Source organism: Herpailurus yagouaroundi, unplaced genomic scaffold, assembly GCF_014898765.1.
Source record: "Herpailurus yagouaroundi ecotype Mexico unplaced genomic scaffold, PumYag 140, whole genome shotgun sequence".
NCBI lineage: Eukaryota > Metazoa > Chordata > Mammalia > Carnivora > Felidae > Herpailurus > Herpailurus yagouaroundi.
This window is the reverse complement of record NW_024412395.1, coordinates 84,212,715-84,240,542: the sequence shown is the minus strand read 5'-3', so window position 1 is coordinate 84,240,542 and position 27,828 is coordinate 84,212,715. Positions and strand designations below refer to the sequence as shown.

At 45.3% G+C, this 27,828-nt stretch overlaps 1 protein-coding gene across 1 annotated transcript in view; it reads right to left on the bottom strand.

The window, feature by feature from the left end:
* Positions 1 to 8,365: 8,365 nt before the first annotated feature.
* PARD3B (par-3 family cell polarity regulator beta) overlaps positions 8,366 to 27,828 on the bottom strand; it is a 1,026,938-nt gene continuing 1,007,475 nt past the window's right edge. Inside the window, exon 34 of the mRNA XM_040474679.1 lies at positions 8,366 to 13,044. Coding sequence (XP_040330613.1) covers positions 12,687 to 13,044 — 358 coding nt within the window. The 3' untranslated portion in view covers positions 8,366 to 12,686. The remainder of the gene's footprint in view (positions 13,045 to 27,828) is intronic.

Sequence of the window (27,828 nt, the reverse complement as noted above, 5' to 3'; positions counted from 1 at the left end):
TGCAAGTTTCATCCCCTACAAATAGGAATAATAATACACTCAGACAATGGGGTTGATGGAGTGAGTTAATTACATTTAATGGGCTCAGAATCATACCTAGTGCATATTAGATGCTCAATTAGTGTTGACTATTTTAAATGTTATTTCTGCATGCTAAACGTTATTTAGCACGTTGGGTTTTGGCTTCGCATCCTCATGCTTAACACCTCACGGTAGCAAGATGGTTGCTGTCCTTCTAGCTATGACAGGTAGGAGAAGAAAGGAACAACTGAGAAAGAGGGAGACAGGTATGCTATTTGCATCAGGAAACCAAACGCTTCTCAGAAATCCCCAGCCACTTCTCACTTCTCACCTCTCATTGGCCAGGCAAGTGAGGCATAGGACTTCCTATGTTGAAGGAAAGTCTGAGAAAGTGGTTTTTTTCCCTCCCCATATAATGAGGAATCCGGATGGACAGACATCTGTTGCCCCCATCCTTTGCTCACTGTTCCCCACTATCCCCCCCAAATTGTGACTCTTTTAGTAAAGAAGGAAAACAAGTGGAACATAGGAGGACACTAGCAGTGTCTACACGGTTGGTCATTGGTACATCGATCGGTGTGCAGGAGTGTTGACTGCACACAGGGCAGAGATTTTGATGGGAGGCTGGTGGGAGGTGCAGAGATGGGGGATGGCCTCTGGATGATGGATAGTGTTGTGGGTGGAATTGTGTCCCCCTCAAAAGATATGTTCAAATCCTAAACGCTGATACCTGTGAGTGGGGACTTATGTGGAAATAAGCTCTTTGCAGATATAACCAAATTAAAATGAGGTCATACTGGATTAGATTGGGTCCTGGTCCAATGCTTAGCATCCTCATAAGAGGGAAATTTGGACACAAAGACACACAGGACACTATGTGATGACAGAGGCAGATTGAGGCCCGTGCTGATGCTAATGTAATTCCAAGGTTTTGGGAAAAGTAAAGCTTCCATTTGATGCTCATTGTACTTGGGGACAGTCTGGTTTGTCTACGGCTCTAGTAGGAGAATCAGCCAAATGCTCCTGCAGTCATCCACTGCTGGGAGTTGAGAGCAAGAAAAGGACCCACAGACACACAGCAGAACTCTGGCGAGGACCAAGTCAAAGAGCCAGGCAAGATCCTCCTTGGGGGAAACCTACCTGGTCAGCACAGTCTCTTTCTTGGAACATTCTGGCCTCATTTCATTCATTTATTCATCCATCTACAGGTTTCTCTGGAGTCCTAGGGTTCAGACAAACAGCTTGCATCTTCCAGAAGTTACTCTACCTTCTGGAACCTTCAGAGGTCCCTGGGACACCTCTCCACTGTATTAGCACAGTGTTTCCAAGCTTTATATTTCAGCCACGCCATGGTTTTTACTATATCCATTTGTACCATTATTTACTTAATATCTACCTATATAATTTTATTTTTAATGGACACTTACTTTACTACTGTAAGTGAAAAAAAAAGGGCCAGGATCCTTTTGATCTAAATAGAAGACAATTAGGAAATTAATACAATGAAAGCAAAACAAAGTTATTAAATTCAAGCTAGAGCCTGCAAAAGTCTGAGGTCTGCTGTCTGTTAATAAGAGATTGGCAAGTTGTGGAGGGGTGTTGAAGGCATACTAGCACTTGACGGAGTCTTCCTGTAGGAAGCAGAGATTTAAGAAGGAAATGCTTTCTTATGATAATCACGTGCTATTTACCACTTGCAGACAGATTCTTTGAAAATCAGGGCTAATGATGGTAAATAACCTGGATCCTCCTTCAGCCGATATAATAAATGCTTTATGTGCATTATTCCATGCAATCTTTGCACCACCCTATGCAGTCAGCACGATCATCACCATTTCGGAGGCAGTAGCTGAGGACGCAGTAACCAGCTGCTTCACCCAGCTTGTCTAGCTGAGAGCCACCTGTAACCCAGCGACCACAGTGCCGGCTCTAGGATGCTTATCTGAACATATCTAGAACTGGGGATGAAGGAGGGCGCACGTGCCACTTAACACACCCCAACCTTGGCCCAACATGACTCTGTTATCAATCTCACTCCAATGAGTTCGCTGGGGCAGGGTGATCGCGTAGAACTGAGTGACAGACAGCAGTAAAGTCTGAGCGAGAGCCCCAGAGGGAGCTGGGGACACTGCAAAGGAAGGATGGAGAAGGCCTGATGCCGGGGCTCTGGAAGGACCTCACTGCTTCTCAGTACAGCATGGCTGGCCCTTGGAGCCAGGAGTACTCAAGTGTCCCCACCCCCAGCCTTACATGGCACAGGCCTGGTTTGTGTGTTAGGGGAGAGGGGTGTTACATCCGTAGAGAAAAGTTCTGTGTTCGGGAACAAAGCCAGGTTTCACACAACCAACACCTATAAGGTAGTCAGTTCACCTGCAGATCCTCATGTGCCCATTGCTATCCTGTGATCTCCACTGGGGGCCTGCATTCTGTGATTTTCCAGAACACAGCCTTGATTTCGCAGAACACAGCCGGGAGCGCAGGAGCCTTTGAAAGTGGGTCCCATAGCAGTGTGGCCGCACCTCTCTGAGGCTTCCCTTCTAAAGCCTGGATGGAAAAAAAAAAATCACCATGAAGAGGCAGAGCCTCAGGCCAAACACTGTCACACTGTGAAGGTCAAGAGAGGGTCAGGAGAAAAACGGATATTGAAAGGCCACCTGGAGAGCAGGGCTGTGCCTGGGTCTCCATCCCCCCCTCCCCCTCTGCCATCTCGCACCTGGGGGGTCGGGAGGCAGGATGGTGGGAGGGGACGAAGCGAAGGCTCCACTTTCCAATCACCCCAAATGCTGCTTATCAAAGGGATTTTTGACTCCTAGGTGGTAGAGCCATTGGGAGCTCGGAATGGGGAAGGTATAATATGGCTAAAAGCTGCTTTAATAAAGCGCAGGGCTGGGTTTGAGCTTCACTCTCCATAAATCAAAGGGCGACACCACAGCTCTCTCTGAAGATCAGCAAGACAGCGCATTGTGGGGCTGGGGCGGCTCTTAAATCTAATCGACAGCTCTTTGAGCAAAAATACAGCCGTGACTGGAGGACAGAGGTGGCTGCACGCTGGAAAATATCCTAAGGAGCACGCACATTTCCCAGGTGATAAGAATGCTGAATGGTTCTGAGTCGAGAAACCTTGGAAAACAATTAGCCAGAGAAGCAAGATAACCTGTTGAAATTATGGCCCTGCACTTTACTGCTCTTAATAAATTTTCTGGCAGCCTCTTTCCAACCCAGAGTCCTGGTCTGTTTATACCTTTAGTAGTTGGGGGAATTAAGTCATCAAAGTTTCATCTACCTGTCTGACTTCAGCCAGAAGTACAACTCATTTGCCTGGATACCTTTCAAAACTGCTGTCTACATAGATTATAATTTAATATATAGTGGAACTAACACAAGGCTGCATGTTTCTTAAGTCTAAAATGTCAAAATCTGCATTTACATGTTCTGAATTTTCTTCAACATTGCACACACTTTAGGTAGTGATCACAACGTAGGCTTTGAAAAATTAAAAGAAATCTGCACTGAGATTTACTTTTAATGCCCCTTGGGGGTAGCAAGGAGGCTTGTGGACCCAGAGCTGGATTTACCAGCCACTTCACTAGCCACAGCCGTTCTTAGGCTCTTGGAGCCTCAGTTTTTTCATCTGTAAAATGGGCCCCCTTGCTTGATAGGAAGAAGAAATGAGATTAATGTAGGCAAAGCAACTCCCATAGCTCCTATAGACTCAGTAAATATTAGCTCTCCCCTCTTTAGTAAAAGCTGATGGTTTGATGGCTTTTCCAGTTCCTTTTGTGTATTGCTTTCACCTGGGCTGGTTTTATTTAAACTGTCTTTTGTGTGAGCGATTCCCCCTATTACCAACTGTCCAACTCCCTGGGGACCCTACGTAACTTATTCTAGCGTCTGAAACTCCAAAGGCAAGTTACTTAATTCATTTATAGCTGTTTTCTCATAGAGTTTGAGGATTAAATGAGATAAATTATGACAAACATGAAGCCAGTATCTGGCACTTGCTAAGCACTGAATAATATTAGCCACTGTTAGTATCAACCTCCCACCGTCTCACCCCCGATCTCGCAACCTATATCCCCCCCACCCGAAATCACACAGAGCTGGGGGTTTCCTGTCTCTGTGTGGAGGCTTGTGTTCTGTAGCTGGAAAGCCAATACCCTTCCTTGCTTGGCCTGTTTACATCCTTCTCATCCTTTTAGGCCATTTCAGATGTCAGGTCTTCCAAAAAACTTACCCGATCCTGTTCACACCCGGAGGCAAAAGTCAGGCTTCCCTGGCAGTGTATACTCACCATGTTCAGCCGTGAGTTTTGGTTCTTTGTGTCTGTTTTCCTCTCCAACTTGACTTGCGGGTCCTGGAGGGCAGAATCCAAGCCTTGTCTATGTCTGCAATACTCTGCAGCGTTTTACAATATCTGACATGAAGTATCTGTTGGGCAACAATTGAATCTCATTTTCTTTTTGTACTTCTCATTTGATCGACCAGGCAGAAGGGCCACAAAGTCGAGGGTTGTTAGGTTTCAGTTAAAACCATTCTTCTATACTGTGACACATTGGTTACTATGCAGCAAACTTAGGTATTTGGGAGGGTCGGTAACAAGCAGCCAAGTGAAGCTTCAGTGGAAAGGGTGATAGCTGAATGTTAAACGTTGACTGCTGAAGCATCTCTTCTTTCTCCAGAGGACATGGGCCATGCCTGATGACCTCTGAGAGTCCAGTAATTAGGAAGGCACAGGTATGATGCAAACTGGCCACGTGCCGAGGAAGGACCTTTTGTTGCAAGCTGGGGAGGAACCCACCCACGTTGCAAAGCAGAGAGCCCACTCAGGAGGTAGCACAGAGTGCCGGGAACATAGTAGTTTCTCAAGAAATACTCCACGAATAAAGGAAATTCACCTTTCTCCTTTGGCCCTCAATTACCTGGTTGGTTTCTTCATGCCTCAGTTTCTTTAGGTGTAAAATAAGCCTGATGTTCTTTGGACGAGAAGCACAAATTACTGTAATCATGAAGCATTCAGCAAGTACTATAAACAATAATTAGTGAGAATAAACATGGCCACTAAAAAAGAAATCTCCATTGTCAAGACACAAAGTTACCTCTAGGTTTTTGGATATGCTTAAATAGCGTTCATTAAATCTTTATGTTAGTACCATTCTATGTAGGACTCAGTTTCCTTGTGGAAAGTCAGGGAGCCATTCAGTTCACCACCTACAGGTGTTGAAAGGAATAAGTAATACAAGTGATCACAAGGCACTTGCCTAAAATCCAAGGAATTATACAATAATAATAGTAATCATCTGTCACTAAAAGTATTTCCATCTTAGTCGGTTGCAAGGAATACATTTTCTCTTTACTTAAGTCTCTCTTTGCTCTCTAAATAATGCATTACCCATTGCATTTACAATCTCCTCGCCTGCTTCGTGTTTTAAATTAGAATCTGGCCTGCCCACGTGAGCTAACACCTTTTACCTCAGGAAAAATACCGGGCGATCTTTAACAACAGGACTTTGAGATTTATGGTTTGAACTGCAAGGTGGGACGTCAGCAGCGCAGCATTTCAGAAAAAGAACCCTCACACCTCATTTCTTCATTCAAATGAATTCAGCAAATATTTCTCGAGCATATAGTCAGAGCCAGGCAACGTGTTATAAATACGATACTCTTCAGAAGGCCACACGGACATGGAAACTAATCATTGTAATAGAGGTAATAAAAGTTTTATTGAGGATCTGCAGAATGTGTCTCAGTAACATTCAGGATGGAATTACCTTGTCTGGCTCAGGAGGAGGGCTGCGGAAGAAATCTTGGTGAGGTTAGTTGCAGATAACTGAATCCCTTCTAGCAAACAGAAAGGGATCGAATGTGGAAAGTTAGGTGCTTGCAAAATTCTTGGAAGGGCTGGAGAAGCAAGCTCTAGGCAAGGCTTCCAGAATGAATCTCTGAACGACAAGTCAGAACTGGCTCACGGAGGAGGTTACTAACTTTTCGAAGATCGGAAGATGCCCCGACTGTTGGTGCAGAATCGTGTTGCCTCAGCTATGATACATGCTAGCCCAACGGATTGCCCTCGCACAGCCTCTTGACTCCCAGGAAGCTAGGGGCTGAGTATTCTTGTAGGAAACCAAATGCCTCTGTTACCCTGTTTGCCAGCAGAAGCATGCCTGGCCCTCAGTTCCATCCTCTAGAGTGTTTGGTCTGGTTGGTAGGAGCTGGGCCTCGTGTGCAACAACGGCCAAGAGGAAAGCTGGAAAATGTGGTCTGCAGAGTTAGTGCCTCTGCCCTGTAGTAAATCCTGCTACGAGAGCATGGGATGGATGTGAAAGAGAGAGCCAGTCTCCAATTTCTGCCTTGAAGTCTTCATGGAGAATGAGCCGCTTGATCTGGGCCTTGAGGGATCCACGGGACGAAGGGCACTTTGAGCAGCTATGTTTATTGTGTGTTTCCACGGTACAGAGCTGTGAAATGCACACCTGGTTCAAATAAATAAAAGTAATTTGGAAATAACAGTAGCACAAGCTGTAAAACTAGGAGCAAGGAGACGTGAAGAGGGAGAGGCGCCAGGGACTGATGTTGCAAGGTTTGGGCTTTCAACTTTAGGTTGTAAGTAGGAAAGAGCCACCGAAAGGTTCTGAGGAGTGAGGGCGTACGTGTGTGTGTGCGTGAAGGGGGGCAAGGATTAACTTTCCTTGACTGCTGGGTATGTTGTCTACAGTGGTGTGCTGGCAAATGTTTAACCACTGGCTTTCTAGAGGGGAAAGAAAAAGGCCTGCTTTGTACACTACGCTGATTTCTGTGTCATAAAGGCTTCCAACATGGCCTATTTCAAACTACTAATGTGGCATCCCTAGACATGGGACCGGGGAGAGACGTGGACAGTCGGCTCTTGGAGACTGGCTCACATTGGCACCAGAACTCCTGTACATGTACATGTGAGTTAATTCGCAAAACCATCGCACAAGACGTGTACTACTTTTGCTTCACAAATGGGGAAACTGGCCTAGAGAGCTAAGTAGTCACACAACCGGTTAGTGCTGGAACCTCGCTTTAGATCTGGGTCTGCCTGTTTTCAAAGCCAATGTCTTTCAATAAGAGCATGCTGCCTCCAGAAGAGCAACACGCCTGGTCTGATCTCTACTTCAGAAAAATCCCTTTGGCAGGATACAGGAGAGGTTGATATGGTAGCCGGGAAGTGTTCTAGACAATGATTGAGCGAATTGATATGTACACGTTGCGACCAAATTCTATGTACCAAGGCAGGTGCTGAGTCCGTAGAGTATAAAGGTCGTAGGGAAGGAAGCATGGTCAGAGGCAAGAGATCGCAGAGAAGGCTAGTGAAGAGGCTGAGCCAAGGCAGGAAGTCAGGAAGCATGGACAGATAGAGTGGAATTGCTGGCTTTCCAGACGGGGATGGGTCGGAGGAATGGGCAGAGTTATAAATGGGAAGTCAAGGATAATTTCCAGTGTTTTGGCTTGTAACTGTGAACATAGTGGTGCCACTGGCCAGGTCAGAATCATGAGAAGCAGGCTTCTTTTGAGAAATCTTATGCTTTGAGCTTGTTCAGTCCAAAGGGCCTGTGGAAAGCTCGAGCGGGGATGACCAGGGGGAAAATGGAGATGCATGTGTCTGGGAAGACAGATCTGAGCTGGAGATTGTGAGCAAACCTCTCCAGAGACGGTGGCTGAAACCTCGGTGCGAATAAACTTGCAAGACACTTCTGGGAGGTCTGAGAATAATCCAGTGAAGAATCTTGGGAAACAGAGGGTTGGTTTCAAGGAGAACCTACTCAGAGTCACGTTTCCCTAAGTAAGGTAAGAGGAAGGGTCAACAGTGTTGGAGGCTGTGTGGTGAGCTGCCCAGATCCCACCTCAGGAATGAAGGACAATTTTCCCAACCACTGTAAATACCTCCCAACTGCCCAGTCCTGGGTCCCATCTCCTTCCAGGAGTAGCTCATACCTACCAACCAACACAGTGGTATGAAGACCCAGCTCTTTAGTCCCAAGTTGGGACAAGTCTGAAGGGCCACTGTGGCTCCAGATTGCCCTGTGGAGCTGGCTGAGGCCTAATTTGGGAGGGTATCACTGCTCAGCTTCTCCCTTTGGCCGGCCCTGCTTCTTGCCCTGGCTTCCGTGGGTATTGAACCCAAGTGCGCTCTTGAATAAACAGCCTACATGGTCGTCTCCGTCTCGCATGTGTTTCTTGGGGGCCCAGCACATGACAGAGGCTTCTCCTTCATGACCCCTGCCCTATGATGTTGCTGTTTAAGGGTGATCAGGACCAGACCAACCTATTCATTCATCAAATCCTAAACCAAACAGGTGGGGACTGAAAACCAACACTCTGGTATCTTAATGAATAAAGCTTTATTTTAATGCAAAATAAAACAAGAAAAATTTGTATGTTCATATATAACAGCATCCAAAATGTTTTCTGTGGTACAAATGGGATCATTCTAAAAAGTCTGTGAAGAATTCATTCTCTGCCCCCATATGCCAAAATATGATTTCACATAATTTATCTTCAGAACTTATGAACAGACTTGGTGCCAAAAAAGCGCAGGAAAACACTAGAAGAAGTGACTGTATCCACAGTAGGGTTTGTTTTTACGTTCCAGTAGTAAACAGCACTGCGGGCAGCATAGATGGAACAGCACACGCTCTCAGAGCTGAGTGAGGAGACAGTCTCGGTCGTTGGGGTTAGTTCACTGTGCACTCCAGGCTCGGGAGTTAAGCCCATCTTTAAAAGTCAGGAGCTGCGTGATTCTATTACTATTTAAGGACATGAGGGAGAAAAGAGTTTCCCTTAGAAGTAGTAGCTGCATATGAGATTCTAGGCTTATTTTAGATATCTATCTTTCATTCTCCTTTTTTTTTTTTTTCCAGAGAGGTGACTTTGTAGGGATATCTTATGGAGACTCCTCTTTCTGGTCTCATTGTGGCATCATTTCCAACTAAGTCGGTGGGAACTGGGAGGGCAGAGAAGTACTCCCGTGGCTGGTTCTGGATCCCACTCCCTCCTGCCTAATTGCACCAAGTCTGGACCTTTTGTTGCTCCTGGACTCAAAAGCAGTAGGGTGTCTACCCAATTTAGCACCGATTTGAGGGCAGTTCGTTGCGGATTTCAGAGTTTAATGCCTACGGGGATTTTAGAGGCATACATCCCTCCCCAAACTGTGCAGATCTCTCTATCCGCCCTGAAAGGCTAAGATGTCTCTCCAAAGAAAACAACTGCTGGGGCTACAGGTTAGGGGAACGAATGCCCCTCAAAGGCCGGATCCTTATTATGCACATAGACTCCATGCATGACAGCTCCTCAGGTTGTCAGATGCATTTCCTTCAGAAGATAGTTCAACAAGTTCACAGATCTTTGAAGGGAATAATGAGTCATGTTTTAATTTTATTTAGTTGGTGGCACAAAGAGAGCCACAAGGAAGTTTCCAACCTCCTTTATGGGGCAGCATGCATGGTTTCCTCCATGGGGTCATGGTGGGTCTGTGGATCTCCTCACACCCTTGGTTATAAGATCTTTGCTCCATGCTGTCCTGTGGGGTCAATGCATGTTGACTTACATATCTAAGAATTATGAGCTTCACGGTAATTTTATTTTCCGATTTTTGTTTGTTACTCGATTGTGATGTAAAAAGGTGCTCCTGTCTTTGAGATTGCCTTTCATCCACTGATTTAATATTGTGGGGAACCAATTTTCTACCACAGTCCAATGGCGCAAGGGGTTAACGAGATGCAGTGTTTCTCCTCCTGGCAGAGGACCGAATTCTCCTGCATCTAAAAGTTTGCAATAGTCTGCTCCCTTTCCCATCTCCCCTCCTGCAAAAAGGGATAAACCAGAGCTCCTTCAAATATCTCACGACTCAAGGCCAAAGCATCATTTCCAGGCCTCAGCGACCCAGCAGTCAGATCAGGAGTCGGTGGGTGTGTGCTGATGGGTTTGCAGCTCACTGTGCTACTCTGTTCCTGTGGGGAGGGGCGTTATGGTATTCTGAGCAAGGAGCAGACACCAGATTGAGTCTCGCCAAGGCCGTAAATAAATGGGGAACTACTTCCTGCTACTGGGCACCTACTGACTACAGGCTGGCCTTCTAAACACTCTAAACCACCAGTTCTCCTAGATACTGGGAGAGAGTTCTACAGCCTCTGGGTGCTGGCAAGTGGAGGGCTGGTTCACAGGCGCTTACGAAGCTTACATTCGAGCCCTCCTTAACTGTGGCCTGGCTCGATGGAGCCTCTGTGACACACACGTGCGCTTCGTTCGGGCGGGGTCAAATTGGGCGTGTGTTGTACTTCAAGCAAGAAAACGGCTGTCCTCTCGTTTTCGTCCACTTGAAGAGCAGTTTCAAATCACTGGCTGCCCCGCAGGATTAGCAAATGTTTTATTGACTGTGAATGCAGCGCAAGACCGTATTTGGTGCAGCTTGCCCCGAGCCTGTGAGCAGGAGGCATTGTGCAACGTGGGGAAGATGGGCATTCTTCCTACAAGGGCCACTCCTCCAACACGCACAGGATATCTCACCCTCTCGCACTGCCTCTGGCTGCCTCTCGTGTGGCCTTGGCCTTAATCCAGAAGGAGACTCCTGGCTTGGCTATGTCTAATAGCCTAGAGAAATTTGGCTCAAAATGCAACATGCCCAAGAGCTGATTTTAACGCTCCCAAGCACGTTACATTTCCCTCACTTTATCCTTCTCTTCCTGGAAGTTTATTTATTTCGAGGGTAAAGTGTCATTCAGCGGTGTTGGCAGAGAAGCCCGGGAGCTCACCTGCATCTCACCTCTAGGTGAGCAGGGCCTGAGCCCCTCAACCTCCGTGCACACGTTGCAAAAGGTGTAAGGTGCCTGGCTCAAGAGGGATGACAGATGGAGAAGCCCAACTTGACAGTCTATTTATTAAGATGGTCAAGGTAATTGTACTTTAGAAAATGATACCTCTTAAAGTCCAGTAAATAACACTATTATGTCTAAAACCAGCAGCTGCTTCATTCCTGGTAATAGAACTCTATTTTAAATTAAAAAAAACACCTAAACTGGGTTGGATACTCTATAGTTAATAATACTATAATTTATTAAGTCCTGTCAGGCAGAGGTATTCTAATCTCAGCCAAAATATGTCCAAATGGAACTCAATACTTTTTTTGTTTTGTTTTGTTTTGAGGGAATGGAGAAGGAGCCGCAAGGCTTTAAGTCTCTTAAGAGCCATTGAACGATTCAAACGGCTGCTCCCAGATTTTGCTGTTTCTCAGTCTTCTGTTGTGTTCTCATTTGGGTCAGGTTGGAAGTTTTAGAAGTCTTGCTGAAATAAGTAGAAAATCACTGCAAAGCTCAAAGGAAATGGGATGGGTTTTAGAGGGCGGGGTGTCAGCTTTTCCAAACCATAAGACCTTCTAGTCCCAGTTGGAGATGCTGGCCCGGGCTGGGTGCTCCCCCGACTTTTGTTAATGAAATACAGCAGATGTAGAATGATCTGGTTTTATGCCTCTTTTCCTTTCGCCTCTGATTTTTTTTTTCCTTTTTATTTCCTTCCTCATCAAACTTTCCAGAAAGCATTTTTATCTTACATTCTCCATACTGGTAATCACATACCTTCACACATACACACACGCATACACATACACACACACACAGTCACTCACTGCCATCTACTGCTCCCTAGTCATCAATCCCAGAGGCCACAGTCAGCCCCTCCTTGTCCCCGGGTGCAGATGGCACTGTTTGGCACTGAGTGTGGAATTGGCATCTCCGGATCATTGCTTCCTGTGTGACCTAAGCAACGAGCCCTCTCTTTTCCAACTGCATTTTAGCCCTCAAGTGGGAGCCTTAAAGTCGAGGCCCCGGTTCCAGATTTGGAGATGGTTCTGAAACCGGATATCTCCATGCAATCACGCCTGGGACTCGGGGGAAGGAAGGTGAGGATCAGGGGATTTTCAGCCCTCTTAACCTGATCGCCTTGGTCCTTGGACTATATTCCTTCTGGAATCTCTGACTAGCTTTAAACATTCTCTCAGGACACTAATACTGCATTCGTGTTGTGTTTTATATATATATATATATATATATATATATATATATATGGCAAGGAAATGTAAAATACTTATACCAGACGAGTGGTACGAGGAACCTGAGAAATTCTACAAAGAGAGAAATGCAGTCTTCTTCTGGGTATAAACATTTCAAAGAGATCACTAGTCATGTCTGCTGTTGGTTTGTTTTCTCAATGAGAAAACTACTCATTTAAGACACCCATATTTGCAGCCACTCTCAGGTGGCTGAGGCTCAGCCTCTGAGAGTCTCTGTGCTGCCAGTTCCATGGGGCTTGTGCGCACCAGGAAGGCACTGTGTGGTATGTCCATTGTTCTTTGTTATTTGCCTGTTTACCTGCCGCTCTCACGGAATTGAACAATTCTAAATGCATTTCAGGTCTCAGGCAGTACTGTTTTGATGGACCCTGTCCTTTCTCTTCCTTCTGATCCCCCGTCCTCCTGTCCCCTCCTTTTTCCCTCTGGTTAGCAGTCAAGTGTTGCAACCTCGGTGAGAAGAACCTATCTGTGCCCTGGAGAATTCTGAACAGGAGGAAGGTCTTACAGTCTAGGAAGGGCAAAGGTGATGTTAGCCGTCTTCCCTTCTGGGCTGGGCTGGGCTGGGCGTGGTGATATTCAGTTACACAGCTGCAGTCATGGGGTTCTTCTGCCTGGGATCCTGGGCTCGGTAGGGGTACTGGTCCGGGCTGCCCCCTCGGGGCCCTGGTCTACCCATTTCCTGATAGGCTGGCACTCTGGGGTGCTGAGGAGGGGAAGGCGGGACATCTTGTCGGAAGGGTCCTTTATGCTGGGGGGCTGGTGGAGGAGGGTAGTACTGAGGATACCGGAGGTCTGCAAGCCTCAGATCCGGGGGACGTGGGTAGCTCCCTTTGGGAGGATGCACGGGATGAGCCCCTGGGTAATACGGGAGCTCCCTTTCTTTGTAGAGCCCTCGAGGTGTGGCCGTCAGATAGTCTATAGGATCAGCTGGTCCTCCCCTGGAAAGAGAAGAACAGACACATATCAGTAGCTGCTAAGGGAGCTGCCCGACCGAAGACCCCATTCCTCAGCCTCCTGCATAGTTTGGCGTGGTCATTGACTAGGCCTGGCCCATGGGACGTGAACAGAAGTGGTGTGTGCCCTTAAAGAGAAGAGAGGGAATCTTCTTCTTCCCCTCTCCCCTTCCTGTTGGCCATCGGAGTGGCCGTTTTTAACTACAAGGAGAAAGCGTCATGCTGAGGAAGGTAGAGCAACGAGAGGGCAAGGGCCTGAGTCCTTGTACCATGGAGCCACCATGGAGCCACCATGTTAGCCAGGACTGCTTATACTCAGAAGGCTGCACGAGGGACAAAAATACTTCTTTCTGGTTTGTACCATTGCGTGTTGGCCTTTAGCATAGCAGCCAAGCTCGTTTTCTAAACAGGGGCGCACTTTGGCTCCCTTACAGCTAGGATCATTGGACCTGCCCCCTTCTCTGCCCCCCTGAAGCCTGTCACGGGTAGTGGGAGAAATGTGCAGGTTATTCAGAGTTACACAGTTCCCTGGGGCTGTACTCATCTCTAGGTCTGTGGGGGTGCTTTTGACATGGACCATAGTCTTGGTCTAACTCCGGTTAGCTTCTGGGCCACCCCTATGTGCTCTCCCCTCTCTACAGTTCCTAGAAAAAGTCCTGAGTCAGAGCTGGGGATTATCCACGTAGCGCCTTGATAGAAAGCAATTCTACCACGAAGTCAAGAAGTACCAGTAGCGGAGTGGGAAAAGCCAAACCAGCTGTAAGTTGCATTGTGTAATGAGTAGGCACACAGAAAGGTCCAGGGCAACAATAAACACTAACAGAAAGTGACCCTGTCTGGATCTCTCTACTAAGACAACAAGCATCTTCTGTTCCATTTGCTACAACAGAAGCAATACGTCTCTAAACAGCGTACAGATGACTGCATCTTATCTAGCCTGGGGTTAAACAGATGAGTTCTGTTTGCAGCTCTTAAAATCCCATAAACCTTCTGTGCACGTATTCACCACCACCATCACCAGATCCTTCCCACATTCTACTACTCTCCCTGTGATAATTTTTTGAAGGAAAAAAAAAAGCAACAATAATAATTAATGAAAATCTCTTCGATGTCAGAGTACAAATTGGTAGAACACTTGGAAGAAATGACAGAGCTAGAAGAATACGGCGTCTGTGGTTAATCAAGCACTGTCAGTGAGGGTCAAAATCACCCCGTGATCTGCGGAATCTGATGTTAAAACAGCTCTGTAAGTTCCCCAAATCAATGAAGGGTTGATGAGCTCCAAGTGTGGGTGCGTGTGGAAAGCAGCGTGTGAGGACATTCATAAGGATGAACAATAGAACTCTCGCTCTACTGTTTAATGTCTTAATTTGGCTATACGTAATAATGAAAGATCCTTCAGCTTGGGGTAATCTAGTTAGAGTTTTCAGATAAAAAAATTAAATTGTTTGTGTACAAGCTATTATAGCATCAACTGCTATTATTCAGCGCAGTTTGCTTTGCTCTATTTTAAATTGCCCATGACAAATAGAGCACAAATGCATAATCTGTCACTCCAGCCCTGGGAAATAGAGGATCAGGGTTACATCTCCCCTTTCCTTTACAATTTTATCTCTGATTTAGAAAACTTCCAGCATTCGCTAGATCTTTTGTCATAAAATATTGTAAGCACCAACACCCCCCGCCCCCGCCCCCACCGCCGCTCTCATTTCTATTTCCTTTTGGTTCATGCTGGAGATTTCTGAAACACTTAAAAAAAAAAATCCTTAACCTGTGCTTTCTCTTGAAATCTACTGAAGCTATTTCTCTGCATGAAGTGAAACATGTGGTTTTTCTGCACTCATTTTAAGCCCTTGGGATAAATCACTGACATTTGTAACACACAAACATTATCTGCCTTAAAATGAACATACAACCCATGCTCCCTCTGGACCCTCTTAGTGGGAATGTTTCCTGTTTAAAATGGAAAGAGAGAAAGGAGGGATTCCAGGCCTTGGACGTTTAGGGTCCTGTTCTTTCCCTGGAGATTTCTCTGCTTTAAAACAGGACATTATAAAAGACAGGCACACCTTGTTGGGGTTTTTTTATTTATTTTTTTATTTTTGGAGAGACAACCCAGATCAAGTGGTGACGGGGCAGAAGCCACCCTGAATGTGCTGTGACAGCACAGGCTGCGTGCTTGTGGTGGGGGTGGGGCGGGAACAGTCATCTCCTCTCCCACACCTCACCCCTGCGACTCGTCCACTCTCATAGCAAGGGGCAGGCAGGCTTCCCCCCGGGCAGATGGGAAAGAACTCAAGAGTTTTGGGGTTCCGTGTCCCTTTCTCTGAGGGGAGGTTTTACGGCTGGGGGTTTGCTTACATGTGGCAGAAACCAAGTGAGGTAGCTGCTCTTTGTCAAGAAGTGAAATCATGGAAACTGTCTTTTCCCGTAGAGCTCATCAAAACGGTTATTGTTTTTGATTTTTCATAGAGAAGAAAAACAATGAGCTGGCCTATAAAAACACTGTTTGAGGTTCAAAGCGTGCTAGAGGAATTTTTCTTTCTTTGATGGGGGGGGGGATGCTGCTGTTGTTTATAATAACTTTTTGCTCAAAACTGGGCATTTCTTACAGACTTTTGCCAGAACAACTTCTAAGTGCCTGGTGAGAATCGTCTGTGTACCTCTGTGCACACGCAGGTTGACACAGACACAGCCACACACATGAAAAGAACATAAAAAAGCCCTCCTCGTTGCCTTGATAGCATAAAAAAAAGAAGAAGAAAGAGCTGAAATTTCAGCTCTGTTGATCTTGAGTTTCCCTTTCTTGGTTTCTTTATTTGGGTGAAATTTAGTGTTTGTAGGAAAGCGCAAAAGCCGATCCATTCTAAGAAATGCTATCAGAGTGACTGATGTTGCATGTTGGGAACCAACCCTGAGAAATCCAGGGGCAGCCTCCTTGGGAGACTGATGAAAACAAGGACCCACATAGCAAATGTATCTCTACTTCATGACCCCTCATTTTTCAGGTGACCTCCTGAGTTTTATTTGGATGTGTTATTAGCTTTCATAAATAACACCTTCAATTGAAAATTTCACTCTGGAGCCATCTTTGCCTAAGGAAGGAAAAAGTCTATATTTGCTTTCTGTATAATAGAACTCTTTGGGGAAGTTATCACGGAAATATCTATATTTATCTTTTTCTTTACTAATATATGTTTTTTTTTAATTTTAATTTGAGAGAGGGCCTACAAGTGAGGGAGAGGGGCAGAGGGAGGGAGGGGGGAGAGAGACAGGGAGGGAAGGGGGAGGGAGGGAAAGAGAGCAGAGAGAGAGAGAGAGAGAGAGAGAGAGAGAATCTCAAGCAGGCTCCATGCTCAGTGCAGACTCAGAGCCTGTTGACAGGCTCAATCCCACGACCCTGGGATCATGACCTGAGCTGAAATCAAGAATCAGATGCTCAACCGACCGAGTCACCCAGGCGCCCTGAAAATATCTATATTTTTAAAATGTCAATGATTTTTTTCCACATTTTTCACTGTTCACTTTTTTTCCTATTTTATTCTTGATTAGGCTCATTTCTTTTTTTTATTTTTCTAAATATTTTTATTTATTTTTGAGACAGAGAGAGACAGAGCATGAGCAGGGGAGGGGCAGAGAGATTGGGAGACACAGAATCCGAAGCAGGCTCCAGGCTCTGAGCTGTCAGCACAGAGCCCGATGTGGGGCTTGAACTCACGGACTGTGAGATCATGACCTGAGCCGAAGTCGGACGCTTAACCAACTGAGCCACCCAGGCGCCCCTAGGCTCATTTCTGGAGGCCAAAAGAGTCAGCTTTTTCCTGGAGGACTCACAGTTATACAGTTTCCAATCCCACAGATGCAGATGCTAACCTTTAAGCTGAAGCATCACAAGGCTGTATGGTGTTGATACGGGAAGAAAGAGGAACGATCCCTTACTTTCCATGAGGTTTGTGTCTTTTTGCCATCTCAGTATGTCACTATTCTTCATTAAGGAAAACAGGGGCTGAAAATCAGAGGCTGAGCAAGTCAGAGAGCCAGCCCCTGGGTACCAACAGTCTTCACTCTACGGAAGTGAGTGAAGCATAAGGCATGCTCCAATATTTGCTAAGATAATCCTGTGTGGGGAAAGGGCTCAGTATGGGATAAATCAAGTCACCGGCAAAACCTCATAACTAGGAATGGCGTGGCTATATTTCCTGGAATAGATGAAGGGGCATGAGCAATTTTGAGCCCTCCCATCTGCCCGTGCTCTCCCTACGCCTCCCTTTCTCAACTGCAAAGAAAATCTCTTTTTCCTGCACTCACCCCAGTAGGTCATTCTCACCTTACCTGGGTGGAAGACTTGTTATATACCGGACTAGAGCACAAGCATCTTGAAGGAACTGAGTCTCGTATATCTGGTGATCTCCCTCTGAGCTGGACACATGGCTTTATGTATCTAGGCTCATAAATAAATGTACGTTGAATTTGTTAAGGAGAGTTTAAAGAGAAAACCCACAAACAAGCACGATAACCATACAGGGTCAGAGGTGTATGTAAGGTGTGGAAATAAGTCAGTGGGTAGAAAAATAAAAGGAAGTGATGGACTCTCATTGACAGCCAGAGTTTGGCAATGGTTGAGATACGACTGGTCTCTAGTTTTTCCTGTTTTATTGAGAAATAATCGACATACATCACTGTACAAGTTTAAGATGCACAGCCTGACGGTTTGATTTACAAATATGTGAAGTTATTACCACCAGTTTTAGCTAACATCCATCTTCTCATATTGATATGATAAAAAGAAAAGAAAGAAGAAAAGAAAAAAGGGAAAAAATTCTCCTTGTGATAAGAACTCTTAGGATTTACACTCTTAACAGCTTTCCTATATACCATATGGCAGTGTTAGCTACAGTCATCATGCTGTGCATTACATGTGTATTACATGGTCTCTAATTTTTAAAGGAGGAAGGAGGGAGGGAGAAAAAGATGGTGGGCTGAAAAAAAGTGTTGGATTGGGTCCAACATGGAATAGCTATAAACTTTATCAGGGCATGGGTTAGTATATTTGTCTTGTTTTCCAAGAACAAAAGTATACTCTGTTGTCTTGTATCATACTTGAAACATAGTATGTGCTTAATAAACCTTGGGCTCACATTTAATTGCCTTGACTCACCAGTGAGGTCAATATGATCAACTAGTACAGGTTAAGTGTATTTATTCAAAAATCTTTCATGGATTGTTTTTATTATTATCCAGCAAGGAGATTTTCTTTGTTTTTGTTATAAACACAATAATCAAAGAACACTGCAATGTGTACATTTAAAAATGCAGTATACAGGGTCTCAAAGGCCTTAGGAGGGTAATGTCAAAGGTGAAAATCAAGTGTAATCACCACAGTTTCAAGTACCTGGCCTTGAGGATTGATGAACATGAACCAGAGGTACAGGTGATGTCCAGGCCCCATCTGTCACAGTACTTCCCAACCTTTTCTTGACTGGAACACACATGATGGATGACTTTCATATAAGCCACTGGAGCCCAAGAGAGGCAGAAGCTAGGCTTATGCAAACTTCCTTACCACCTGTGGGAACACAACGCCCTTCCCTCCCACTCAAGAAAGAACAGGGGGTTTAAGAACAATGGGAGCAACATTATGAAAGGAGAAAACTCAAATCTGTTGTAGTTTATTAAAATAAGTTATTTGCAACCTTCAGTTCGAGTATCAGTAACAAATCCTTGCAATACAGAGCCGATCATAATTCGCCTACGTGACTCAATGCTGAGCTCAAGAACCATCACTGTCTCTCATCTGATGAGCTTCTTTTAGGAGAAGAAAGGACAGGCGAAGTTGAAGAAGGACAGGGGAGAAACAACTCAGATTGAGACCCACTGGTGACTCGAAGAGAGTTTGCTTTGAGAAGGGATAAGTCCAGCAGGCACAAAAAGTGTGAAAGTCATAAAGAAATTATGAGAAAAGGTGAATACCACCTTAGGCATCAGCATCAGCTTTCTCACTTGAGGAAAAACTTTCAAAAGGCAGATTCTTGTTCCTCTTATTTTCTGTAAAATACCATGTGTGCTATTAGCAGCCAACACAAAGACAATTTCGTAACTTGCAAGGTAGCCTTTATGGATTTCCTTTTTTGGTAATAATGGACTGTGACCAAATTTGGGGTTCAGATGGGAGGAAGCAACATGATGTAAAACTCCCGGTGCTAAGAGAGGTACTTGTACCCCTTAGCAGAAAGCTGACATCTGGCAAAGCCATACTACTCTGAAGCATGCCACGCATGGGTTATTTAGCGGCTGATCTGACGCCGATGCTTTGTTCTGTAGTTCTTCTACAAATATGGCAAAGCTAAAAGAAGATCAGCACAAACTAATACATTTGTAGGCGCTTGAGCCGCCCGTGTTATGTAGACAGAGATGCTTTTAGTCTGTGTTTGGAATTCCTTCGGTGTCAGGTTTCCAGTTACCAGGACTTCACCCGTCATTCAGGCATGAATGCGGTTGGCCAGGATTAGCAGAGCCCTCTGCAAGGTATATTACATGGCTTTGATATTTGCAGATTTTGCAGAATCATAAAATATAAGGATCATTTGAGGGCTTGTGTTATAGAAATGATTTTGGGAAAAAAATCTCCCTTTCATCACTCACATTTCCCATTGCGATATGAAGAGAGGGCTCTTACTCTTTGTTAAGAACTCGAATGGGAAGAGATTGATCAGTAGATGTTTTTGGCCCTTGTTGACACCAAGGAAATGTTTGGAAAGAAAATGAAGGTAGAATGATAATGACTCAGTGCTCGGAAGACATTTCTACAACACTTCAAGACAGTAACTTCGATCGCCTGCATTTAATTCCTTTTTTAGTGTTTTTCAGCAATGGCCCTCCAAACACGAATCTAGTTATTCACAAATCGCATGTGCCAGCCCCAAAGATGGGATCTGATGTAACCCTTTAGCAGATATTATCTGGGGAAGGGTCCCTACCAATGTTTCATCGTATCAGATGGTGGGAGGTATTCCCTAAAAATGGTCCTGCCAAACTAATGTCCTTTATGAGGGTGTGTGAGGCTTCTGGTGGGTGCAGAGGACAATTAGGAGGGGCTGCATGAAAGCGTATAAGGAGAAGGAATCCCGTGGAAAGCTAGAACTTGCGAGTGGCCGCAAACAAAGTCATGAACTCCATCTGAAGGATAGCTGCCTACAATTACCCTGTGGTGTTTTTAGCCACAGAAGAGCTTTCTTTAAAGAGAATGGCAACCAAAGGAACAAATCATCATAACTTGTTAGGCCACTCAAATCATCTCTCTCTCTTTCTATTGTAACAGCGGTCTCAGAATTTCAATGCCTAAACACCGAGGATTTCATCCAATTGTCACGCAAGAGACAAGGGTTCAATTTCAAGGTCAGACTGGGAGGGCCGACAGGTTCAACAGTGTAGGGTCCTGAATTCTAAAGACAACTTCTCCTGCCCCTTAGGAGAAGCACTACATAGTTTCTTGTCCAAGGTTACTGCCTGGAGACAGGACATTCTAGGAGAAAAACACGTCGTTCGTGAGAGCTGCTTTTTCTTGATCAATTTAGATTATATGTATTTTTAGAGTCATATATACAATTTTTGGATAAGATACTCATGTATCTTATCCAAAGATATTCAGATATTCATGTCACTGCCACATCTTTACCTGCCCCTGTTCCTCTGCCATTAAGTTCTAAAGCTCGGGCAATAAGGAGATTTGGGTATAAACTACCTTCAGTCTTAGATCATCAGAATCCCTCTTCAGGAAGGGTACTTCAATACTTCCGTGATCGTGTTGTGTGTGTTTGGGTCAGGAAGAGCTTCTCTATCATTTCACTGAGACTTGAGAGAATCCTGCCACCACAGTTCTCCTATTCTGCAATTTAGAAGCAGAAATATAAGCACTGAGAGGAGCTACCACCCTTCATGAGCTCAGGAATAGCTTCAGAAGAAGCCTCATTTAGAACTTCAGAGATATGAAACCCATGAAGCACTTTCCCGAGGGCCTACAGCAGGCCATTTTCTCCCCATTAATGCTTGTTCCTTACAGCAACTCTACAAGGTAGGCACTATTATTGTTTCTGGTTTGCAGGCGAGGAAACTAAAGAACAGAGAGGTTAAGTAACTTGACCTAAGTCACACGGGAAGTAGCAGGGTCTAGATTCAAGCCCAGGCAGACCGACCTAGAGGCAACATGCTTAACCACTAACCTAGACCATTCACCCTCTAATCTTTCTTTCTTCTCACTGTTCACCATGTGCCCAGTCGAGGCAGGTAAGAAGGAATCACAGATATTTTGCTGACATGGCTGGGGAACAGTGGGTGAGTGAGAAGTCGTTCAGAGCAGAGAAGCTGTTTGGAACCTGGTCGTGGAGGGGACCAGAATACCAGGGGTATTGTGGGGAGCATTAGGAGTGTGATTTTCATTCAGGGAGTGATGTGAATTACCTGTGGGATGGGTGGGATGCCTCCACTTGGAGGTTCCTTAGGCAGCCCAAATCTTACAGGTACAAAATTAAATCATTACCTCCCCCCCCCAAATCTGCTGCTCCTCCTGTGGTCCCTTTGGAGAATGATATGATCGACACAGCTACATCAGAAATGGTATAGGTCCTCCTCTCTGTCCTGCCCACTCCAGCCAGATATCGGGTTCTAGAAAGTGCTCTTTTGAGTATTCTTGGCTGTTCGTCCTCACTGGTCAGCCTTACTTTAAAAGCTCACACCGCCTTTTCAGTTAGGCTAGCAATCGTATATTAGGACTAGTGGATGGGCAGGCAAAGCTATGGGCCAGCTTCACAAAAGAGCAGTTCAACACTGTGAAGCCAGGAGAACGTGAATCCAAAGGACAGTTGGATTTTGTAACCAACTCTGAAGCAATTTTGATCGTATTGTACTTACTCTCACATGAACACATGGCACCGTTTGTAAAGACAGGTGAATTCAGTTTTCTTCTGGGGACTGGGTACGCGTTTACATTTTTTGGATGTGATACTCTCAAATTGAAATCCTGACAACTACCAAGAAGTTTTGGCTTGTACCTGAATATAAGGTCTGCTGTCAGCCTTTTTATGTTTTTCCTCTGAAGATCAAGTAATCTTTTCTCCCAAAGTTATAAGACTGAGGCTTATATAACATATTTCATAAACCTCTGCGTTCACTTTCTGCCTTAAGAAATGAGCATGTTAGGGATGCCTGGGTGGCTCAGTTGGTTGGGCATCCAGCTTCGGCTCAGGTCATGATCTCGTGGTCTGTGGGTTCGAGCCCAGCATCGGGTCCTGTGCTGACAGCTCAGAGCCTGGAACCTGCTTCGGATTCTGTGTCTCCCTCTCTCTCTCTGTTCCACCCCCTTCCCCACGCCCTGTGTGTGTGTCTCTCTCTCTCTCTCAAAAAATAAATAAAATTAAAACAAATAAAAAAGAAAGAAATGAGCATGTGAGTGTTGTTAGTATTTAATTTATAAGGTAGTTGAGGAGACAAATGGACCAGGGACCATATAGAAATGAAGAGAGCTGGGTTCACTCTTGGGTAGGAAGAATTTGACATCAGCACCTCCACATACTGCCTTGATTCCATCTCCATACATGTTTCCTGTGAAAAGGGTTTTCCTCATCCTTCTCTCAACAGTGACATGAGCTTCTTGGTCCTACCCTCCACTGTGGGTGGGGGGCACACTGAAGTAGGTACAGCCTGGCCCCAGAGCTCCATTCAGGGGGAGTTTGGATTTTGGAAATGGACCCAGTCACCATCGTGCTTGGGTACATTTTGGAAATTTCTGGTATAACAGTCTCCCTGATGCCCCGCACCAAGGCAATGGGCCCATTCTCCAGTTTCCACCAGATAATAGATGGACGTGCTTTTGGCCTCTCCGTAGTAAATTTGATGTGGAGTTGAAGCGCCTCAGGACAATTTTCACCAAAGTCCGGAGGGTTGTTCGGGGCCTTCATCTCCTGTCTGTGCTAAGCAGGTTCCAAAGCCCCAGGCTGGTCCTGGTGGGCACGCAGGCGGCTCAGCTCTTGGCCCCACTCGGCCTGTCGGTCTGGAATCTAGCTCATTATTTGGCAGAGAGCTTTGGAGATAGCACCAGCATGACGGGTTCTATGTAATATCACATTCTATTCAGCTTTCATTTTTGCAGATGAAATGGATTTATAGCACAAAGGTTACTGAACTGTATTGTCGACATGATTTTCAACAAATAATAAAAGTTACTAGGAGAGTCTTAGGTGCCGGTGACTCGTGCTGAGCTTGCCCGTCTGGCCTTGGTCTCCTCCTCCTCTGATTGTTATGTGGCTGGTAAAGACTGGTTATTAGTGTCATTACACACCTTTTACTTCCAAATTCTCCTTTTATTGAAATCAGAGCATTCTTTGTTATTCCTCTTTCTGCCTTAGGATAGCCCGACTGTCAACCCGGCTTCTTTGGGTTCCATGCTTGCCTTTGATGCTGGTAAAATTGGGCAGCTAGCAAATCAAGGCTTATCATAGCTCCACCTGATTGGGGCTATGAAATGACTCTGCTCTCATCATCATTCCGTCTTCATCATCATCATCATCTTCTTTTTGGTCTCCAGTGTTCTCGTATAGTTATTGTCCTGAGCCTTTACACAAGCCCCCTCCCGTGTCCCCACCTCCGCTCCTTTTAGCGAACTAATACTTGGGTCCAGAGCCATTGATGAGTGCTTTTAAAAAAGACAGAGCAAGACAAGCTTTTATCGTGAGTGAGCGCCTTCAGATGTTATTTCATCCTACATTTGTTCTCTAACTCCCTGATTTATCGATTTATTCCTTGAGCAATTCGAAGAAAACTGTAAATTCACCCTGGCTTCTATTTCTCTGCGTGCTGCCTTGCTCTCAGCCACATTTGGTGACAGCACATGTGCCAAAAGCAGTGATTCCCGCCTGTTTTATCGCATGCGTTCTATTATCAGCACGGCGGCAACCTGATTTCTTAAAATCAGTCACGGAGCTGAAGCTTTAATAATTTAAACAAAAGCTTACCATAGAAAAGCAAATATTTACATATTTGAGTCGTCTAATTGAAAGAAATCAATTAAAAGCAAATGCCGAAGTGACTTAAAACTAAAGAGCCATTACCAAATAAAATGTTATTTACCGTTTGCTCCCATGCCGGCCTGTTTGCAAACTTCAGGAGACATGGGAATCCAGGCTCTCCCTTTGCTGTTGTGGACCTGATGTGCCAGGCCCACCAGCCTTTTCGGAACTAGACCTCATGTGTCTGTGCGGGTGGGAGGCACTCTCAGGATGCGCTCTAGTGGGGAGAGCGTGGGGCTCCGAGAGAGAGGTTGGGCTTGGACTGAGCAAGGCACCGCAGGGAAATACGAACCAGGTGACTTGACTTTTCCTGAACCTCACTTGAGCTCGTAAGTGAAGTGGGGATAGCATGACGGCCTTTCTCCCCCCCCCCCTTGCAGGCACCGGGTAAGAAAGAACACACAGACCAATCAGACTGAGATACTCAATACTCGTTGAATTTGAAGTCACACTTGGTCAGTTTTAAAAGAAATAAAGCTGTGTCTTCCATATGGAGTTTAAAGGGACTCCAAAGACCTAGAATGAGCAAGTAAACAAATTCATAAGCAAATCTGAAATTTATGACTGAGTGCTAACGGACCCTGTGCGTCCTATTCTACGGAAATACGTGTCGACATAGGAAATCCTCTAACAGAGATTGCAACTTATATATAGGCCTATAGAATGAACACACACACACACACACACACCCCACATATATTCATATATAGTCACTATATATGTTCAGTGTTCTTGTACAGCATATCCATCTATCTATCTCTGGTGAGAGAAAGAGAAAGAAAGAGTCTCACGTGATATTTTTTAAACATTTCCGCTAGTTGCTAACATTTGAACATTGAGGGCTTTCACATAAAAATTCATCTTTCCTGTTTTTCTTTAAACCCGGGCCTTGCCTTCCTTTAAGGCTATACTCAGTGGGAGCCACCCCCGGAGGCAGGGCTTAGTCCTCCTCAGAGTCCCCTCCTGCTTTGCTTCTGTCCTTGAACGCTCCCACCTGCCCTAGCTGTTAGGGCTGTAGCCCCTGCCCTGTGGGAATACATCCCCCCTCCCCACACCCCACCCGGGGTCTGCATGGCCACATTCAGGTCACGGCCTCCACTTTAGAGGTGCATGTTATCCAAATTCCCCGCTTTAAGGAGCATCCGTGTTCTGGGAAGCACACTGAAATTTCTATTACCATACCTGGTCCACCTGTAAATCTTGAAGAGGAAATTCTCTGTCAAGACCTCTGTGCAAGAGAGAGCTGCAGTGTGGAGAAGAGACCCCGGGTAGGAACTACCGAGACTGGCTCATATCCCAGGGGGTCTCAGACAAGTCATTTTACTTTCTGAGACCTTATCTTCAACTCTGTAAAATGAAGAGGTGGCCCCCAGTGAGTCACCGGGGGTTACAATTTCAGGACCCTTCCAGGAAACCACACAGGCTCCAGTCCAAATTGACCTTAGGTCACATTGCTGCATTTCAGCCTGACCTCTGCCTGTGACCCTGGCTAGAGCCAGGTCACTTATCTGTGCCTTGGTTTCTCCATCTGTAAAGTAATATGTGCTTTTCTTCTCACAGGAGAGCATTCAATGATATGAGTGAAAGCATACTGGAGGAAAGGTGGGGTAAAAAGAATCTAAGATCTTATATTACTCTGGGGTCTCAAAGGTTGTAGTTATGAAGGGAAGCCTGCTTTGCCTAATGGGGTTTCTGGATCGGAATTTGCGCTCCCCACGAGAGGCATCATGCGGATATTGTCCTGGCCAATAAGGCAATACTGTGCGAACTCTTGGCAGAGGAATACCAGACCTCAGGTAAAGAAAGGGGAGGTGCGTGCCCCTTCTGAAAACCTGGACTCTAACTTACCTCCTTGATCCACGCGTTTTATGAGGAAAGTCTGTAGTTAACTGTTATCAGGTGGTTGGGCAAGTTGATGAGGTGTGAACTAGCCCTTTAATTGTTTTGTTTACAACATACTTATCCCTCCCTAACATCTCATTGGGGAATTCTCTACTTAGTTGATTAAGTTAAGTGAGGTTTGGTGAACTACATTTTGGTAAAACCAGAAGCTGAAAAATACCTGCTGGATTTTAGCAATTTTACAGTCACTTGTAAGTAAGCGTGGAACCCACTCAGTGGAGGTTAAAAAAAAAAAAGTAGCAGCAGTAGCAGCAACAACAGCAATGGATTAAATTGTTAATTACCTTTACCACCACCATTTAAGATAGAATAACCTGGAAAATCAAGATGGTGGAAAATAACGAAATTTAAACCCATTTGTTCCTCTTTGCATACTATTTCTGGTAGAAAGACATGGCTTCAGGGGAAAATTTCATTTGTTCAGGGATAGGCACTCAGAATTGCTTTTAGGACCCAAATGCTTACTTAAAAACGAATCCTCTTATCTTTCTTCTGTAGTTCTATGTCTGGACAGACGAAACGCCTAATGTTAACCTAGCCCAGAGGGCCATCTTACGAGTCGGTAACAGTGCTACATGAACCCCAAATATCAAGCACCTCCGGAAAGGTATGAGCCTCAATGTCTATCCTCTAGGATCGTACCAACCAGCTGAGCGGACAAAGAAACAGATGAAAGACAAGACAGGGCACATATGCTCAATGCTGAGGAAGTGCCATGCGGCGCCCGCCATAGCGGAGGGTTCTGATGAGTGGTTGCGTTGAAGGAATCTTGAAGGAGAGCTGGGTATGAGCAACAGAGAGAAGGGGACGGTGAGAGATGATGACCCTTTCTGATGACAGGATGCAGCGGAAAACTTGCAGGATACCGGGTAGAAACTTTCAGAGGCCAAGAACGTGCTCTTGTTTTTAAGTGTCAAGTCTTACGTGTCCCAGCTATCATTTCTTCCTGATCCCTTATTTCTGAATCAGATGCCGATTGTAAACTTCTTGAGCACTGTCGGTAACGTTAGCAAAGTAAGTCATGATTGATTTAAGTTTCTATGGTAAGATTACATAAAATCACAGAAAATCTTTAACATAGCGCAGACTTTACGCTTGTATAGGAAGAGTTCTGCCTCTATGGAATTTATTTGTCTGCCAATAAACTGTGAGCTTCATAGTTGTAAGTACTATCACTGAGTTCATTGTTGACCTCCAGTGCCTGGCACATGGTAAACACTCACCGCAATATTTCGTAAACGAATGCTCTCTGGCAATTCCTGGTGTGGAGAAAAGAGTCCACTTTTCTTTAAACTGAGTGAGACTTACACCTGCCGACTGAGGAAAAAATATGCCCGTTTGAGTTTCAGCCTTCTATCTTTCCCAGCCAGCAGCTGGCATCTTGCTCGTTGCCTGGTGACCAAGCACTCGTCTTGAGACCAGCTCCCGTAAATGGGTTTCTGTCGTGCTGGTGGCTCAGCCTCCCTAGGGTAAACAAGAGCACTGCTTCTGGAGTCAAAACTTCTGGGTTCAAGCTCTGCTCGGCCACTGGATTTGAGTGGGAAATGTCACTCATGTTCACTTTCTTTGCTGGAAAGTGGGGATTATAACGCCAGGCTCATAGGATTGTTGGGGGAAGATCAAACTAGAGACACGTGCAAAAGCCTGGTGTAACTGACAAAGCCCTACTCAGTTGTAAGGTATCATTAGAGTTGGTATTACCTCCTCTCTCTCTCCAGGCCTGAGGTTCTGCCCTACCCATTAAAATCCTTCAAGGAACGAGGTCCTGAATCTTAATGGCCATGGCTGGGTGTCTTCATCTGCTGCT